This window comes from Punica granatum, chromosome 7 (assembly GCF_007655135.1).
Source record: "Punica granatum isolate Tunisia-2019 chromosome 7, ASM765513v2, whole genome shotgun sequence".
Taxonomy (NCBI): Eukaryota; Viridiplantae; Streptophyta; class Magnoliopsida; order Myrtales; family Lythraceae; genus Punica; species Punica granatum.
In genome coordinates, this window is record NC_045133.1 from 7,941,740 (window position 1) to 7,959,175 (window position 17,436).

The following is a 17,436-nucleotide window of genomic DNA, read 5'->3' on the forward strand; positions in this document are numbered from 1 at the left end:
AAGCACAACATGTAAGATCATGACTAGTTTAATAATATTCTCATGTTCTATGTTCTCTATCATCAATTATTAGTACGTAAACGTAATTTATAAAACATCAGCTTAATATACTAGAAACCGTCTATCATTATATTTCTAAAATAAATATTAACTCAAATATATAAATGTACAGCCTGCGCAACTCGTGGACAAACCGACTAGTTTTAAATTTTTATAATCCAACTAAGTAATTATTTATCCACGTAACAAAGACACATCAACAATAGTTGACAGTCATAAAAAAATAAAAAGATAGTCGACAATACTCGATGGCATAATAACTAAGGGATATATAACAAATATGGTACAAAACATTTTATAACTGCAACAGATAGGGGGCAGTTGAGATTTAGGAGGCAAATTTGGAACTAAGATCTGGAAGCTGGAGGCAAAAGAGTTACTTGGAGAGGCAAAGGAGACACTACCTGTTGACTGGACTTCACAGCGAGGAAAGGAGAGAGGAGAGGCGGAGCCGGCCGCGGAGATGGATGATGATGATGATAAGATTTCGACTTTGCCCGAGCCTATGAAGCATCACATTCTCTCCTTCTTACCGAGCATCAAAGAAGTAGCAAGGACTAGCTCGCTGTCGGAGTCGTGGCTACAGACGTGGCGATCGTTCCAGATCACCGACTTCGAACAATGGCTTGTGTTACCAAGGTATGAAATTCTCTACCGCGGGAGCGAGTACAACGACCCCTGCGTCAGGTTCGTCGACAGTGCCTTAATGAGGTCACGCCATGGCATGCCGAGGTTCAGACTCATCGTGACCTTAGATATGGCTCCTCACATTGATAGATGGTTAGGTACGGCTTTAGATTATCATGTTCAGGAGCTAAGCCTAAACATCACTTCCAATGGCATGGACCTGTTTGATGATGATCTTCCTGCTTTGCCGTATTTGATTCCCGGGAAGGTTTTGTCTTGTGAGTTTATCAAATCCTTAACATTGGATAGTCCTGTAAAGATTGATAGGATTAGCTCTGTGAGTCTGCCTTCTCTGCGGTCACTCCATTTGTTATATTCTCTTATTGACAACCAGATGTTTCGGACACTACTCGGGGGCTGCCCTTTACTCGAAGGTCTTTCAGTAATCAGCTGCAGTCCTTTGTCCGAGCTCAAAGTCTCGAATCTCAATTATCTCAAGAGAGTGACGGTGGTATCTTGTAACGACCCTGAGATTAATGCTGTCAGTATTCAATCCCCGAGCTTGGAAAGCTTTAGCTTGAAATCCGAATATGGATGCGACAAAGACATTGGCTTAGTGGTTAATGTAAGTTCGAGTCTAAGGTACTTAGAAATCACGAACCTCGACAAGACGGATGACTGGTTACGTCAATTCCTTTCCAAATTCCCTCTGCTGGAAAGCTTGACACTCAAAGGATGCAGACTACTTCAAAGAATTAAGATTTCAAATCCACTTCTGAAGAAGATGTCAATAAAGAACTGCGGCTTGGTGGACATAAGAATTGATGCCCCGAAGTTGTCGTCTTTCTACTATGAGACCAGGAGGACACTGCCCTCTGTATGGACAGAGAACCCTCCTTACAGTTCTGTTGTTGGACTTGGATTCAGATATTATTTCGCTGAGGATCCTAGTTCCCTCTGCTTCGAGGAGTTGCGGGAATCCTTCACTAGATGGTCAGCTATATTTGGATGTCTCGAATCAACTGTGCTTTTCTATGAGGTAGATTCTAGCACTTTGACTCATTGATCTGCTGTCGAGTTTTACTGATTTTGCTTGTTCATATAGTTTCCTGTTGTCGCCCTTTTACTCATTGTTATGATCTTGAAGATGGATGAGGGAATGAAAGACGGCATGAATGAGAAATTGGCTTTATCGGCACCTGGGGTACATCACCTGAAACTAGTGTTTGATGCAACCCAATCGAGCTGTCTTCTTATTCTGGACTGCTTATTTTCTACTTGTCGACCTACAACTATTCTTCTCAGGCTATCATACCCTTTACTAAAGGTACAATCTCCTGCCTTAATCTCTGTTCCATTAACCATGAAAAGTGCTGATTATAGACAATATAGTTAATACAAATTTGATGTATTGCACACTGTTTTCTTTTTAGCCTTTGCGCTTGCTATAAATCTAACGTTTGGTTGGGGGGCAGAAAGCTCTCTTTAAACTTTTCCTGAGCCACTAGCAACCCATGTACGCTTGCAGATCATCTGCGAGGTGCTTGCAAGCCGGGAAGAGAATCCCAAGGGCTGTCCATGTGAGGTTAAGTGTTGGAAACATGAGCTCAAAGATGCGAAGATTGACAGGGTTGAGGGCATCCAACATCGTGGACCTTTAGATTGGCACAGCTTATTCAATCTGTTGCCTACGCTGTTGGCATCCAATGAAGTTCGTTTTAGATTGCAGTGGTGAAATTGACAACGCGACGATGCCAAAAGCTCTGTTTTTTATGGAAACACTAAGCATAGAATCGTTCATTGAAGTTGCAGTTATTGGACGGACATTATGACGAAGGAAATTTTGGCCTTGGAAGAACAAAGAAGTCCATCCTGCCGATGTGGTTGTGTATTCCTTTTGCATATAATGCATATGCATCCATGCAACGTGAAACTAAGCATAATGTGGAATGTAAACAGAGTATCCATAAATCTCTTTCAGTTCATTCCATACCCAAACAAGTTCCTTCTTCCATTTATTAGAAAGGAGGAGAAAGTATTATGTCCTTGCAGTCACTACTATGATCATATCAAACAGCATAGTTTCGGGCCTGAGCATTGTATTTATTCCATCATCCGCAATGCTTATTTTTAAGAAACTAACATCAAGAGAATAGCTCTTCACAATTTTTTCCGACTTCTGAGGGCACTTCCTTACGTGGCATCACTTATTCTAACACTTCGTCTCCTGTTCTGTTCTATTCCATGAAACAAGTTCCCATATTGCAGTAGTATCATTATTGTCTTGATCACCTAAAACTGCAGTAAGAGATGTTCCCCAAGATTTCAGGTGCCAGAAGAAGCATTCGCAGCAGACCAAATTCTAGTTTGATATGCATACAAACCATGGAGAAAAATTAATGATTACCTTTTCACCACAGCAACTGGAAGGTAGCCTTTCACATTAGGCCTCGCGATATGTTGGAATGGGCACTCCTGATGCATCAGTGAGGTTCTTGTATGCATTTTGCAATCTCCGAGTTACAGGTCCCACTTGGCCATCTCCAACTAATCTTCCATCGATCTTGACAACCTGGTGGCAGATGAATTGGAACATCACCACTAAAGCTCTAAACATTTTCGATAAGCTAATGAATCTCTAAACCAACGTTTAGTGATCTAGTAGTGCACAATTCAGTTTAACAAATCAAAATAAAATTCAATACAGCTCTTGCGTTCTATTTATTTCATAAGTTTGCACTCTGATAATGATGACAGAAGTCAGTGCAATCAAGAACGATTAAGAGCACACTTACTGGGCTGATCTCTCCCATGGTCCCTGTTGTCCATACCTGCATATGAATTTTTCGTTATGTAACTCATATGAACACGACAAGCTAACTAGTTGCATATAAAACCATTAATTAATTAGAGCACAGGAAAGAGTGAATTTTGCTACTATGAAAAGCTTCCATGGTTCGGTGCTCCGAATAAATTCTAAACTGATGTTGAAACTCAGATAATCCCCTTTTCTGTAGCTGCATAGCAGGAGGAAAAAAAATGCCAACCTCATCTGCAGTATGGAACTCTGACAGGCTGATTCTTCGCTCTTCTAAGATCAAGTTTTCCTTCACCACGAGGTCCATGACCTGCAACCCGGTAACACCTTTCATAAATAGGGCATTTCCTTACAACTGACATAGTTGGGACACATGATCATATTAGACAGTTTTCTGCAGAGTGAACATCTATATCTCTTCCAAAGTTGCATTAAAGATTGTTGCTTCATGGGCAAATGCAAAAGTCATAACAGCATAAGATAGAGTTTTCCTCCTCCCGAGCATTTGGGCTAATTGCAAATAGTCTTACTGGAAAGAAATATGTAACTCACAGTTGCCCGAGTGATGCCAGGAAGGCAGTAATCAGCATGGGGTGTCAAAACACGGCCTTTCTTCACTAGAAACTAAGTGAACAAAACGCAAGAATCCTTAGCATTGTGATAAAAAATCATGACTATCAACATCAAAAGGTCAGTGATTCCCCTTCTCTAAAGGAAAAAGCTTACGATGTTTGTAGCATTTGTTTCAGAGACATAACCATCTTTGTCGAGCATAATTGCATCATCAGCATTTGCATTGTTTCCTTCTATCTGCACCACTCCCCATTGTGCAATAAGTTGGTATATGGAAAAACTAGAGAGAGCTTAAACCCTCGAGTTTCATAACTTAATATGTAACATTATGCCAAACATAAACCAATGCAGATGAGATCAAAAGCAACAATTTATTGCAATAATAACCTTGGAAATACCAATGGTATTTGTTTTCAATGTTGAACAGTCAATGATGCTTTGGGAAGCCATACCTTGGCAAGAATGTTGTTGAGAAGATTGTTATGATGAATCTTTGAATCCAAGTTCTGGCAACAGGAAAATCAGGAGACAATTTCCCAATAAGCAATGAAAGTGATGAAGTTTCAACCATGAGAAAAAGTAGCGGTAAATATCACGAGCATTGGAGATCTTAACAATGATTCTAAAGAATATGTGGCACTGGAACTTACATTTGGAGAGTTGCGACGAGTTGTAGCAGTCACTAGAGTGATTCCTTTAGTATTGTCATATACAGGTGGTTTCCATTCAGGAAGGACTGCATTATGGACATAAAATCACCATCAGAAAATAACAACGCAAAAGGAGAACTAGTCTAATCAAAATAAGTGACTGATAATAATAACATCCTGAGAAAAGTAAAAAAAAGAAAGTTTATACTAGATACCATGCTCCTCAAAAATCCACAATGACCTAAGCTGCTCTATACATATTTTGACATGGGTCGTTCATGCATGTCTAGAAAAGCAGAGAGCTAGTATACTGCGAGGCTACATTGCAAAAGAAAGAGAAATCAGAATTACCAATTAATGTGCAACCATAACGATTGAATGCAGGGCTCATCCCCGAAGTGACCTGCAGAAGCAGCAAACACTAGTTTGAATATAATGTGTCACAGAGGCCAATTGATTGGAAAAAAGTGACTTATTTTTGTTTGACTGAGAAAAGGGAGAACTTTAACCTTTTTGCCACGAGTCAGTGATAACCTGATGTGTGCATTATTGAACATTCCATTTCTGATTAGCGTTTTGAAGATGGCATCTTTGATCTGCAGTGAAAGCAATCAGCATTATGTACAACAAAAATGATTGCATGAGATTTGTAATGAAATTCTTTTATAAAAAAATGATTGCATATGTAATGAAATTCTTTTATCTGCGTCAGGGGAGTGTCAAATTATATGCTGTGTATGCTGTTTATAATCAGCTTCCTGGGCCCACCTCTCCTCGTGTAGGAACATTTTCGAAAGCCAGAGCTTTGGCAGAATCAAACAACCTGACCAAGACGCAAAGCAAATAGTTTTAATGGTTAATGATGATCCGTGCCAGAAATGCTCAATATTTAGGAATATAGGAAATTAGATCCTCCACCAACATTCATAATCGTAAAAGTTCCTCGGAAGATTCAGATGAAGTTATAAAACGAGATGGAATAGCCAGCATTTTATACAACCTTCTATTCTATAGCCATATCTTAATAAAAGAGTCAGAAGTTAAAGCTACAGCAGTTAATTTGCAAAAACAAAATTCTTCAAAAATTAAATTCCCATTATTACCTATCCAAATGCTCCTCAAGCTTGAAGACCTTCCCATCATAAATTCGAAGCCCCTCCCATACTGAATCACCACCTTGGACAACCGAGTCGAAGACGGAAACCTTAACATTTAACAGCTCAACATGAGGACAGAAAGTTTTGTTATAAAACAATAGTTGGGAGACGGCCTTTATCTTTCTCAAGGACAGCAAAACAAAATGAGGAACTAACCTTTGCACTTTCACGGGGTAAGATCTCATCACCAACCCAAGCAAGTAGCTTCTCGTTTGCAGGTACAGGAAGATCAGGAGGAGGTAGAGATGACACTCGTTTCACTTGCCGCTTCAACAAGTTGTAGAATGGTAAACTTTGTTCCAACAGGTGGTAGAGAGAGAAAGGAAATTCCTATGTATAAATTCATTGCAAGTAAAATTAGTGAAAGATCCATTGGAACCATACATGATCTACTCTAATATAGTACCATTTGTATAAACAACCAATTTGGACCAACCATATTGTAAGCTCCATGGGGAAGAAAATTCAGCATGTCTGATGATTTTTATTTTTGGCAAAAATTAACAAATGAGAACTGCTTTTCATCAAGTGTAGATGATAATAGAAAAGCTGAAATGACATACTGCTGGATACTTTCTTTCTGAGGCAAAGCCAGTTGATTTATGGACACTTTTGTACCACCACGGAGCCCAAATGCCATCTATAGGTTTAGGACCAGCTTCCCATCTGGAAAATGCTTGCATTAGATAACTCCTATATGCGACGTAAAAGGCTTGCAAATCATTGTTTCTGAGCAATCCTGAACAGGAATCAGAATATTGTCGAGATAAAATAATGTCAATAATTTTTGGAACCATGTAATCTGGGAAATAGCATACTTGAGCATAGAAGACTGAAAAGGAATCTGTAGATCTTCACAAAGACACTGTAATGTAGCCTGCATATTATTAATGAAAGATCGTTATGATTAGTATTAATATGAGAGCCTACATGAGGCCTGTATGTGTTACATACAGATTATATTTGCTTGGATATTCAAGAAAGGAAGAGGAGAATAAGTTCCACGAACCTCAGGATTTTCGTGCAGATCTGCTGCATCAATAACAGGAGGAGGTGTACCCAAATCGCAGAGCTCACTGTATATGGAAACTAGTTCACCAAGACCTAACTCGAGAAAGGATGGTGGCACGACCTTGTCAAAGGAGGGCTGATAAAATTTATCAGATTAACTAGGATTCAGTGGAGGTCAGCAGCGTGGAGTACAGTAGATAGCATCTAATGAATAACAACATAATCTTACAAGCTTTATGTTTAGAAACAAGGATCAACCTTATCGCCCAATGGCAACGAGGAACCACATAAGTTGTGTTTGTGGATCTCTTACCAGTATGTCAAGGGGATTCCGGATCAAGATGAAATGTTTTCCTTTCTTCATCAAATCAGATGGCAGACCTGGAACCCTTTGCTTTGCCATATGCTGCACAAAACAAATCAGTTCATGTAAAACTTTGTTTAGAGTAAAATAATAGTCAGAATAATTATGCAGTATACATTCTTTTGCTTTCAGGGGCTGCCATCTCAATGGTCATTGTAGGAGATAGAGTCAAGAGCTGTTTATGCGATTGAGCAAAAGTAAGATTTGGTATGGCCTTTTACCAACTGTTCAACCCCAGCACCTGAAGTTCATTTGTTTATTATTTATGCCATTTGAGGATGCATCATTGATCCTGTGCTTATAAGTTCATCAATTCTATGAAGAGTCAGCATAGGATCAAACTGGTCCTATAGATCATTCCCCAACCCCTTGCCCAATTAACCTATCAAACTATTCATTCATTTTACTCATCACTAACTTTGACTAAACAAGTTTTGAAACCATAAAGGAGCAAAAACTTAGAGCATATAGCATCAAATGAAACTACACTTGTGCTTTCATGTAAAATCCAATTCACAGTTTCTTGTCAAGAATACATGAACACAAGTGGTGTTTAACAAGTAATTCAGTGGGTTCTAGCATACATATGATTAAAACTTGTTCATTACCTTGCAAAACCGATACTTCTTGCTTCCTGGGCCAAATATGACATCTTTTACGACTTTGTCACCATCATTTTCCTAAAAGCAACACCAGAAGTTTACCTTCAAGAATTAGATTAAAAAAGAAAATGACGGCAAGAAAGCTGGCATCGCCAACATCTCCTATCTAGTTTGGATATCTTCATATATATGCTGATTAAAAATGCTTCAACGGAATTAGGCTGAGCCATTCAATATCTCATTGGCAAATAAGCAGGTCACCTTATACAATGCAGTATCCTTAAAACAACAAACATTCTAGCATATTACTCTGCATCATATATGCATGGCATGGAATGTGGTTATTGCTGGAGGGAAGGATGGATAACAAGAATTGGAACAATGCCTCAGTTGGCATACCATTTTTGACAAAACATCCTCACGGTAAGGCCTCTCAGCACCTGTCACCTGGAGGAAAGTTGCGTAGAGTGGTTCATCGAGCACTTCAGTGTCATCCCTCTGGATACAAAGCAGATTTTGTCAGGAACTTAGTAATAGAGAAATAAGGTAGGTAAACATCTCAACACCAAATTATATTACAATGAACGCCAAGACAACAGGCCGAATAAAATGAACTGTCTATTTCATTACTCAGTGGGAGGCTGATAGACGAACCCACTTCTTTTCCCCAAACCTCCATATTTCTTATATAATTTCATTGCTCCCACCTCATTTTTCAAAATTCTCAATGCTAATCTTCAAACAGCCCGCCCCCTTGAACTAAGTCCACTAACATTAAATCCGAGAATGGTCATGTTCCCATTTGGAGGCTGCAAGAGCTTACGGGAGATCTCAAGTTCAACTGAGCCACACATCATTCATTCTCCAGATATTGCCATTGCATTTGAGTTTATTACTTGAGAAATGATGCATCGTTGTCATAATATATCCAAATATTAACTAGAACGAAAATATTATCTTTCAGTTCTCACTTCTTAAAGTAAAATGGGTCTTGCAGTGCTAACTGATAAGACCAGATTTTGTACTGTCATATTGCTTCATCATCATAAGTCCCTGCTGACAGATATCAAAACAGGATTCCTTTAGGCTGTTCTTTAACTACGACGTGATCTGACTAATATATAAAAGTTCATAGCATCACACTCCATCAGAACTCCCTTCGGCAGTCTAAATCCAACCTCATTCATCAGATTAATACATCATCAAAACCAGCCTCATCGGCATGTTCCGATTTCCATGGCGGCTCTGTTTCAATTTCAGGACAAGAGCACAGCATGCCCGAAGACCTATAAGCACAGAGCATCTCAGGGAGGGCGACGTACGGACCTGGTGGAAGGAGTACGTGAGGCTGGTGCTGAGCGATCGCGGGGCGGACCATGAGTGAATCACCTCCACCTCCCCCTGCTCGGCCGCCATCTTACCCTGCCCAGCGGTGGTGAAGAGAGCTCTGTCACTGACACTGACAGTGGACAGCTACAGAGGGCTCACTCCAAAGTCTCTCACTCAGCTCACCGATTTTAGAGAGAGAGAGAGAGGGAAGAAAGCGAGAGGGGGAGAGAGAGAGGCGGGTTGACCTGTTTGGGCCCAGAGAGGTCGCAATTATTGACGACGGCGGCGGCGCTTTACGGACACGCCCGTCCTCTCCGGCGCCCACTGCTGGCGGATAATGTCTCCCTGTATGTATTTTATTACTATTATTATTATTTTTTGAAATCCGGTATCCGAAATCCAATTGAATCCACTAAGGATAAAACCCTTTCAGCGTGAATTTTCAGCATTTACAAATATTCGAACTTGGAGAAATTGTTTACGCAGAATAAATACCGAATCGCTTGAACAAATTTAAGTTAATCGTCCATATGTAAGTGTGTGTATATGTTTATATGATTCCTTATGTATAAATTCTTTTTTGGTAACCTTATTATTATTATATTATATAATTGGAAATGAGGGAGAGGCGGAAAATGTTTGGATTTGCATTCCAACATGATCGAATCAGCGCCACGTTGGGTAGTAACTTTTTTTTTTTTAAGGTAACTCAAGGATTCATTAAAGCTACTTAAATAGTTTTGTTGATACAATCAGCTACAATACAGGGATAATGAGTCCCTCCCGCATCCAAAATTAACAAATGAGACGTAGAAATGGGAGCAAGGTCTAAAACCCCTAAAGACTCGTGCTGATTTCTTCCCATCTTTTTTTTTTTATTACAATAGGAGGCTCGTAACCTAATACGAAAAAATGGAATCTCTTCCCATCTTTGTGAGGGCATTGGCACATGAGTTGGCCTCCCTGTACATGTGCAAAGGGCGAATTCATCTAACTGATGACAAAGTTTCCTACAATCATTTATGATAGGTTAAAGGAATAAATTAGACACGTTATTACCCAAACCCAGTCACAATCAGCTGAGCATCTAATTGCACACAAAGTCTTCGAGCACCACAAGAGACATCCATATGAAGTCCTTGTTTAAGCACACTTGGTTCGGCAACGGGAGTGAAAGTGTGACCAAGGTTCATTATGAAACGTTTCATCCAGTTGCAATAGTGGCCTCTAAGTAAACCACATCCTCCTACTCTCTCGGGATTGCCTTCCACTGACCCATCCGTGTGGAAACCCTCAGGTGGGGGGGGGGGGGGGGGGGGGGGGGGGGGGGGTCCATTTGATCATGATGTTCTTGGTTGGAACTGGGGTTTTATCAGTTACAGAGCCCCAAAATTCCGCAACAAGTTCATTAGTGAGGAATGGAGGTCCCTACGGAGAGCCTGTCATGAGAAGATCAAGTTGTTCCGGTTTTTCCATAGGTTCCAAATGGCAACCTGGAAATTTACTTTCCAAGGAATGCCCAGGGTAGAGAAATGGGACGATGAACAAATAAACCTAAGCCATTCCGTGAATCGAATGGAGAAGGTGAGAGGAGGGGGGACAAGAAATTCCCAACTGAAGGAGGCAGAGGTTGAGGAAGAACAGCAGCTGATAGGACAACAAACAACAGATCCTTCGAGGTCGCCATGTTCTTACCTGATATCAAAGTGTCTGGAAAAGTTAGGTAAAACCGGGGAGCTAGGGAAGAGGATGACAACACGGGTGGGAGCGTTACCAGAACAGAGAGAACGATAGGGGTTGGGTTTGGTAACTTGGTTTCAATTTTTTTTTTTTTAAATTAGTGACTATTATTCGGGTTTTGATATCGGTTTCAGTTCCGATTCTAAGTACCTATATGCAAAATTGGAACCGAAGCTGGTTTTTATCGGTTTCTTATTTTAATATCCGGATCCTACCTTATTTTCAATACGAGCTACCCGGACTCTACCCTAACAGATAGGTTTTGACCGGTTCCGGGTATACTCAATATCCATGCACACCCCTAATTCTAATCTATCATAAGCTTTATATCAAGCTTGAAGGCAAAGCTTCCCACATTACCTTTCTTATTCTCGAAAGAATAAAGGATTTCTCTAAGAATGATCACATTGTCGGCAGCCCTCCTACTCGGGATGAAGCTGCATTGGAATAGTGTGATGAGGTCTTTCAAGAAAGGGCGAAGTCCCACCATGATCTTTGAGATTATCTTTATAGATAGAGTTGCACAAGCTAATCGGTTGGTATTGACCTATGGTTTCGGGGCCGGGTCCTTTCGGGATGAGCGCAAGGATTGTGTGATTAACACCGTCGGGAAGAGTGGCAATATTGAAAAACCCCTGAACTAATGTGATCACTGAAGGTCCAACTACGTCCCAACAATGTTGGTAAAAGCGGGGGTGAAGTCCATCTGGTCCTGGTGACTTGTGCCTTGGAAGCGAGAAAGTAGCCCGACGAATTTCCTCCATAGTGCACTGCCCGATCAAAGACTCCGCCATATCATGGTTAAGTGGTCTTCTCCAAAAGGGACCTTGCAAGGCAGCTCGTCTGGAACTTTCCATCTCAGTGCCAAACAAACGCATAAAATGCTCTCGCACAAGATCTTTGAAAGAATGAACATTGAAAAAATCCACTCCCCCACTGTTGCGAAAGGTTGAAATCTTGCACTTCCTTCTGTTGATAATGGTAGAGACATTAAAAAATCGTGTGTTTCGATCGCCCTCTGTAAGTCAATTTATATAATAAAAAATTCACAATAAAAAATTATATGATATTTATTTTAACTTTGTAGCTTGTAATTATCCTAAAAATAACTATGTTAGTGTTTGCAATTTGTGTGGGAATATGGGAGGAGAAATTAGGTTGAGAACTGAGAAGATGTGATATGAAACTTCACACAAAAAAAGTGACACGTACTACTGAATTTGTCTAGTTCTACTCTTCCATCAAATCCTTGGTTGTTAAAATAAAGTGAGTTCTACTCAAAATTTTATCCATCGTAAGCAAAAATTTAAACTTCACTAGTTTGTTGAATTGAACTATTTTTCGGTTCAATTCAACAAACTATCAGTACAATAGTTCTTCTTATTGTGTACTTACCAACCAAAAAAAGGTTTCATTTTGTCGGTAATTTACTAAAATCTGCGAAAATTATCTTTAAGTCCGTTGTGATTGCCATTCATAAAAAAAATTATAATATAAAACCTTGTTAATTCAAATAACTATTGACAGTCCAAGCCCAATCCTGATCCCAAGCACAAGCCCATTCTTCTTTCTCTCTCTCTTCCTCACTATCTTTCAACATTTTCTTCGGTGGGTCTATCTTTCAACATTTTCATTCTTTGTTCTCCTTATAGGGAACCGAAATTATGGGGATTAGAGTTGAGATTTATGTCAATCTTTCTTCTTCTTTTTCTTTTCCGGTTACAAAAGAGGTGGTTGGCCTAGCACAATGAAATATAAATTCTAATAACTAATAAATGTACATGAGTAATAGTATCGAATATAGAACCTCTTGGTTACCAAACGAAAGCGTACGCAACTGTGCTATACCCTCTTTTGATTATAGTCAATCTTTTTGTTTGGTTAGATTTTGGAATAGACGCGACATAGGATTAGATCGAACATAAAAAAGACAAGTATACCCCAATCATGTATACTAAAATAATATTAAGTCTAGAACATTAAAAAATTAAAAATAAATTCATTTATGAATCAAGATATACTCGAGTGTTGTCAGCTTTAATGAGCCTTGGTGAAAATTGAATCTAAAATCTTTTAGTTTCATATCAGCGTTTCTGCCGCTGCATTATGACCCTTCCTCATTTCATCTCATTATTTCTTTTGATGTGCGATTCCTAATTTCAATTTAACACCCATCCACATGATGACATGAACTCCATTCAAGTAGAGATGGCAATTCGTATCGTGGCATGTCATGTCTAAACATGTTCGTGTCATCGAAGTCATAACCCGTACACGACACGATTATTAAACGGGTCAGGTTTTGAAAACATGAACACGACCTGTTTATATCCGTGTCAACCCGAACACAACATGTTTAAATCTGTTTATCGAAACGTGTCATAATAGGTACACGTATCCATACACGACACGATTATTATACGGATTAAATTTTGAACACGACTTGTTTATCCGTGTCAATCCGGTTACTGGGACACGTTAACACGACATGTTTATCTGTTCAATCCGGTTACCCGGACACGTTAACAAGACCTGCTTAGACATGCCTATTGACAATCTGCAATACATTTCGAACAAAATGGATCCATTGAGGGACAAGAACTTCACAACAGCATATGAAATCGAGAATGAGATACAAAAATAGAGATTGCTCTACCTCCAGTATGCTATAGCTATCCCAACAAGTCAAATTCATATGGCTACTCTTATAGCAAATAACAAAAAAATGACCTTTGAGGCCATAACTTATCAAGCAAAACTTACAAGCCCCCGATGTTTAACTTTTCTCGGAGTTCTAATGCCTGTGGCCTGGGCAGTTGCTGGTAGATAGCATTGCTTTCACCAATAATTTTGCTCACTCTACAGTCCCGGGCTATTGTAACCTCTGCGTAATTGCAACACCGAACATCCTCAACCAAAAATCAAGAAAGAGTCTTGCTGAAATCGACTAAAATCAACATGAAAATCGACTAACCTCACATGAAAATCGAGAACCCTAACTTCACAATCGACTAACCCTAACTTCAAAATCGACTCAACTCAACTGAAATTCAACTAACCTAACATGTAATTCGACTATCTCAGTTAAAATTTAAAACCCTTTCTTCAAAATTGACTAACCTTGAGTTGTGAGGGGAGGTCTACGAGCGTGAGAGAGGAGATGAGGCGGTTGCGACCGTGAGAGAAGGGAGACTGAGGCGGCTGCGGGTGTGAGAAAGGGGAGACTGAGGCAACTTTGAAGGGCAGAGAGGTGAGAGAAGAGGGCTCGAGGGTCGTAGGCTCAAGGTCGCAAGGTCGAGGTCGCGATCGAGGGCACGAAGGACGCGGTCGAAGGCTCGAGGGTCGCGGGTTCGTCTTTATCTCTGTCTCTGTTGAGTTATGATGCTTGAGAGTCTGAGTGTTGAGATTGAAAAGGTGAAGAATTAGGGTTACCTACCCGGTTAGAAACTTAGAAATTAGAATAGGGTAACATGTAAGGATATTTTGTAAATTTAGTTACATAAATGGGTTAACGGGTTACACGATTAAACACGTCTAAATAAACAGGTTTAATCGTGTATAATCGGGTTATACGGGTTCAACTCGGTAAGACACACTTATTAACCGTGTCTAAACGGATTGGACCTGTTTAGACCGAATATCAAAAATGCCAAATCCGAACCCATTTAATTCTGTGTCGTATCCATATGGTATTATCATGTCGTGTCAAATACTGCCGGACCTACATTCAAGATTCCGAAAGGACAACAGGTGAATTTAATTAGCCTTGAAGATGGAAAACTCGTTCAGCAGAAGTAGACATGGTCGAGCAAAACAAATATTTAATTATTTTGATCCACATGGTGGATGTACGTCCAGGACTGAGGTACGCATCTTTTCTGTTTTCAATTAAATTCATCAGCCACATCTGGCTTGGGCCATCAATCGAGTCCAACAATGCTCGAGCTTTCTTTCTTGTATCGAATTTTTCAGTTTTTCTTTTAAAAAGGGAGAGTTATAAGTCTAGCGTAATAAAAAAAATTAATTTAGTAATTAAGGGGCAATGGGTATGTAAATTCCGCCATGAGAATCAAATGCAGAACTTCTTGATTATCTAGCATGTATGCACTGCTATGGAAGATGTCAAATTCAAGGAATTAAAAACGAAAAGAAAGAACAATGAACACCGGGATATACGTGATAAAACCCTTAGAGTGAGGAAACATCTACGACAAAGTATGAGATTCCACTAGATCAATAAACCGGAGATTACAACCTCAAATCACACTCGTGTTTTTCAGCCCTCGTTACAAGACCCAACTAAGAATAGCCTCACAACCCTCTCAATTTTCACCACTCTCTCATTCTATAACCCCTCGAGACTCCAAAAGAGTAAAACCGAAAATTCTCAGGAAGATAACATGTTATTTTCTTACAACGTGTTGTCTTGATACAAGACCCTCTCCCATTTAAATAGATACAATACATTTCCAATATCTCAAATATATTCTAATATTTCCCACTTTAAAGTATTCTAAAGATATTCAAGAATTATCTCTAACATTCCCTAGAGATAATTTTTCTATTTAAAAATCTAAGAGATACAATAAAATTCCTACCAAATAAGAAATATAATCTCAGAGTAATTTGAGATTTCGCCCCTCCTTTTTCGTCTGATCTCATTACCGCTTCCGTCTTCGAGTCTTCAGTTCTCCACTGAATACAAGACATACTCAACAAATTTCCAACTTGGCTCATATTTCACCATGTCCACATCGATCTAGACTCAACATGCTCTTTCACAGTCCTTCAAGGGCTCCACATCATTCTGTGCGATCACTCAAGTCCAAGCCACCCTTGGACTTCTTCAATGTGTCGGCCTTCTTCAGCTTCACTTTGGCACACCCTCCAAAATTAACCTTGAGACAAGTCATATTCCCGACTTCAGCATCACATGAGACCACAAACTTCGTAAGCCCATAATGTTCTCACGGTCTTAACTGCTCACTTCGCCTGTCTCTCGCTTGCAAGCTATGTCTCCATAGAGATTTCAGCCTCTACTAAAATCTACCCTGATTAACCTCAACGCTAGGCTAAGTTACCGAACCCAAGCTCCACCTTCCTCCTAGGCTTCTCCACCTGTCCTCGGCATGTGCCCTTGATCTGCTTGACCAAAGTAGGAACATCAAAAGCGACATTACTGATAAGAAATTTTGAGGCCTTATCAATCGCGTACAACCTGCGCTTTTCCACCTTATTAGTCCCGAGCAACTCACCGCCATCCCTAAGTGACTCCAAGTACTTACTTTAGGAGCCGAACACTCGAATACTGTTGTTGAAACCCTTCCTTGTAGAACATACATGCCCTTTTGCAACAGTCCCTTCATCACCATGAGGGCGCCCTTCGAGATTCTTAAGACTCCACCTTGGCACTTGTATTAATCGCCAAGCTTTTCGAGTGTACCCAATGAGATCGGATTTTTCTTTAATCCCAGGACATGCCTAACATTATTTAATAACATCTCACTACTAGTATACGGCTTGGTTCGCACTTCTCCCACTCCGATACTATTGCATGTGTTACCATTAACCATAAGGACCTTCCTACCTTCTATGGACCGATAAGTAGAAAATAATTTTCTATCATGGCAAACATAGGAAGTGCATCCTGAATCAAGAATTCACATGATACCTAACATGCTAGATGTAGTGAGAATCTTGGCACGTGCATTCCCAAAACCTGTTGCTGTTAGAATATATCTCATTCCTCGTACCTTTCCTCCGCTGCTATTGCATTCCTCGAGAGCTCGCCTTGCTTGCTTCTTCGCCTTGGACAATTCCTCTTGAGATGGCCTTCCTCGCTGCAATTCTAACAAATCGGTTTTCTAGTCCCCTTCTCGCTCAATTTGTCCCTTGGTACTGGAACTTCACCGTTGCCTCCATGGTACGTCATCACCTTCTTTTGCAACTCCTTCGAGTTCAATGATGCCTTGACATCTTCTAAGGTGATGCTTGTCCTACCATATAGCATGGTATCCACGAAACTCCCTCATGCTTCCGGGGGAGAACAAGACAACAACAAAGCCCGATCCTCGTCTTCAATCTTGACCTTCGCGTTTGCAAGATGCATCACAATCTGATTAAAGATGTACCTGCGATCACCTACAGAGGTCCCTAGACTTATCTTCAACCGGTACAATCATTGCTTCAAGTACAATCTGCTCATAGGGACTTCTGTTGATATAACGATTCCAACTTCTCTCATACTTTCAATTCCGTAGAACTTTATTCGACAGGCTCAACTGGATGACGCTAAGAACCTTCAACATCACTGTATTCCTCTCTGCCAGTGACAAGTCCGCGGTCAGCTTATTCTCTCCTTCTAGTGCTTCTTCAAGGTTGTGCTGCACAAGCAAAGCCTTCATCTTGATCTTCAATAGCCTGAGTTGTTTGATCCGTCAAATTTCCCCACCTCGAACTTTGCCCCCGACATTTTCACCCGCTTCGATACCTGTGTTCTGATACC

At 40.1% G+C, this 17,436-nt stretch overlaps 2 protein-coding genes across 4 annotated transcripts; one reads left to right on the top strand and one right to left on the bottom strand.

The window, feature by feature from the left end:
- The first annotated feature begins 377 nt into the window (after positions 1-377).
- LOC116214681 (putative F-box/LRR-repeat protein At3g18150) lies at positions 378-2,778 on the top strand. Of its 2 annotated transcripts, none has more exons than XM_031550103.1 (3): positions 378-1,726; positions 1,835-2,014; positions 2,163-2,358. In XM_031550103.1, the coding sequence occupies exons 1-3, from the start codon at positions 524-526 to the stop codon at positions 2,193-2,195; spliced, it is 1,416 nt and encodes a 471-aa protein (XP_031405963.1). In that variant the 5' UTR covers positions 378-523; the 3' UTR covers positions 2,196-2,358. The 2 variants fall into 2 exon arrangements, with proteins under 2 accessions (XP_031405963.1, XP_031405962.1); XM_031550102.1 differs by having other exon boundaries at positions 379-1,726; positions 2,216-2,778.
- LOC116214680 (branched-chain-amino-acid aminotransferase-like protein 1) lies at positions 2,649-9,529 on the bottom strand. 2 transcript variants are annotated; one of them, XM_031550100.1, is made up of 21 exons: positions 9,437-9,529; positions 9,189-9,284; positions 8,262-8,360; positions 7,869-7,940; positions 7,210-7,302; positions 6,895-7,032; positions 6,704-6,762; positions 6,449-6,614; positions 6,042-6,215; positions 5,832-5,932; positions 5,497-5,551; positions 5,238-5,324; positions 5,080-5,131; positions 4,729-4,814; positions 4,531-4,584; positions 4,232-4,315; positions 4,058-4,129; positions 3,735-3,815; positions 3,483-3,518; positions 3,095-3,259; positions 2,649-2,985 (listed from the first exon to the last, which is right to left on the bottom strand). In XM_031550100.1, the coding sequence occupies exons 2-20, from the start codon at positions 9,276-9,278 to the stop codon at positions 3,131-3,133; spliced, it is 1,728 nt and encodes a 575-aa protein (XP_031405960.1). In that variant the 5' UTR covers positions 9,279-9,284; positions 9,437-9,529; the 3' UTR covers positions 2,649-2,985; positions 3,095-3,130. The 2 variants fall into 2 exon arrangements, with proteins under 2 accessions (XP_031405960.1, XP_031405961.1); XM_031550101.1 differs by having other exon boundaries at positions 6,449-6,551; positions 9,189-9,512.
- Between the last annotated feature and the right edge of the window lie 7,907 nt (positions 9,530-17,436).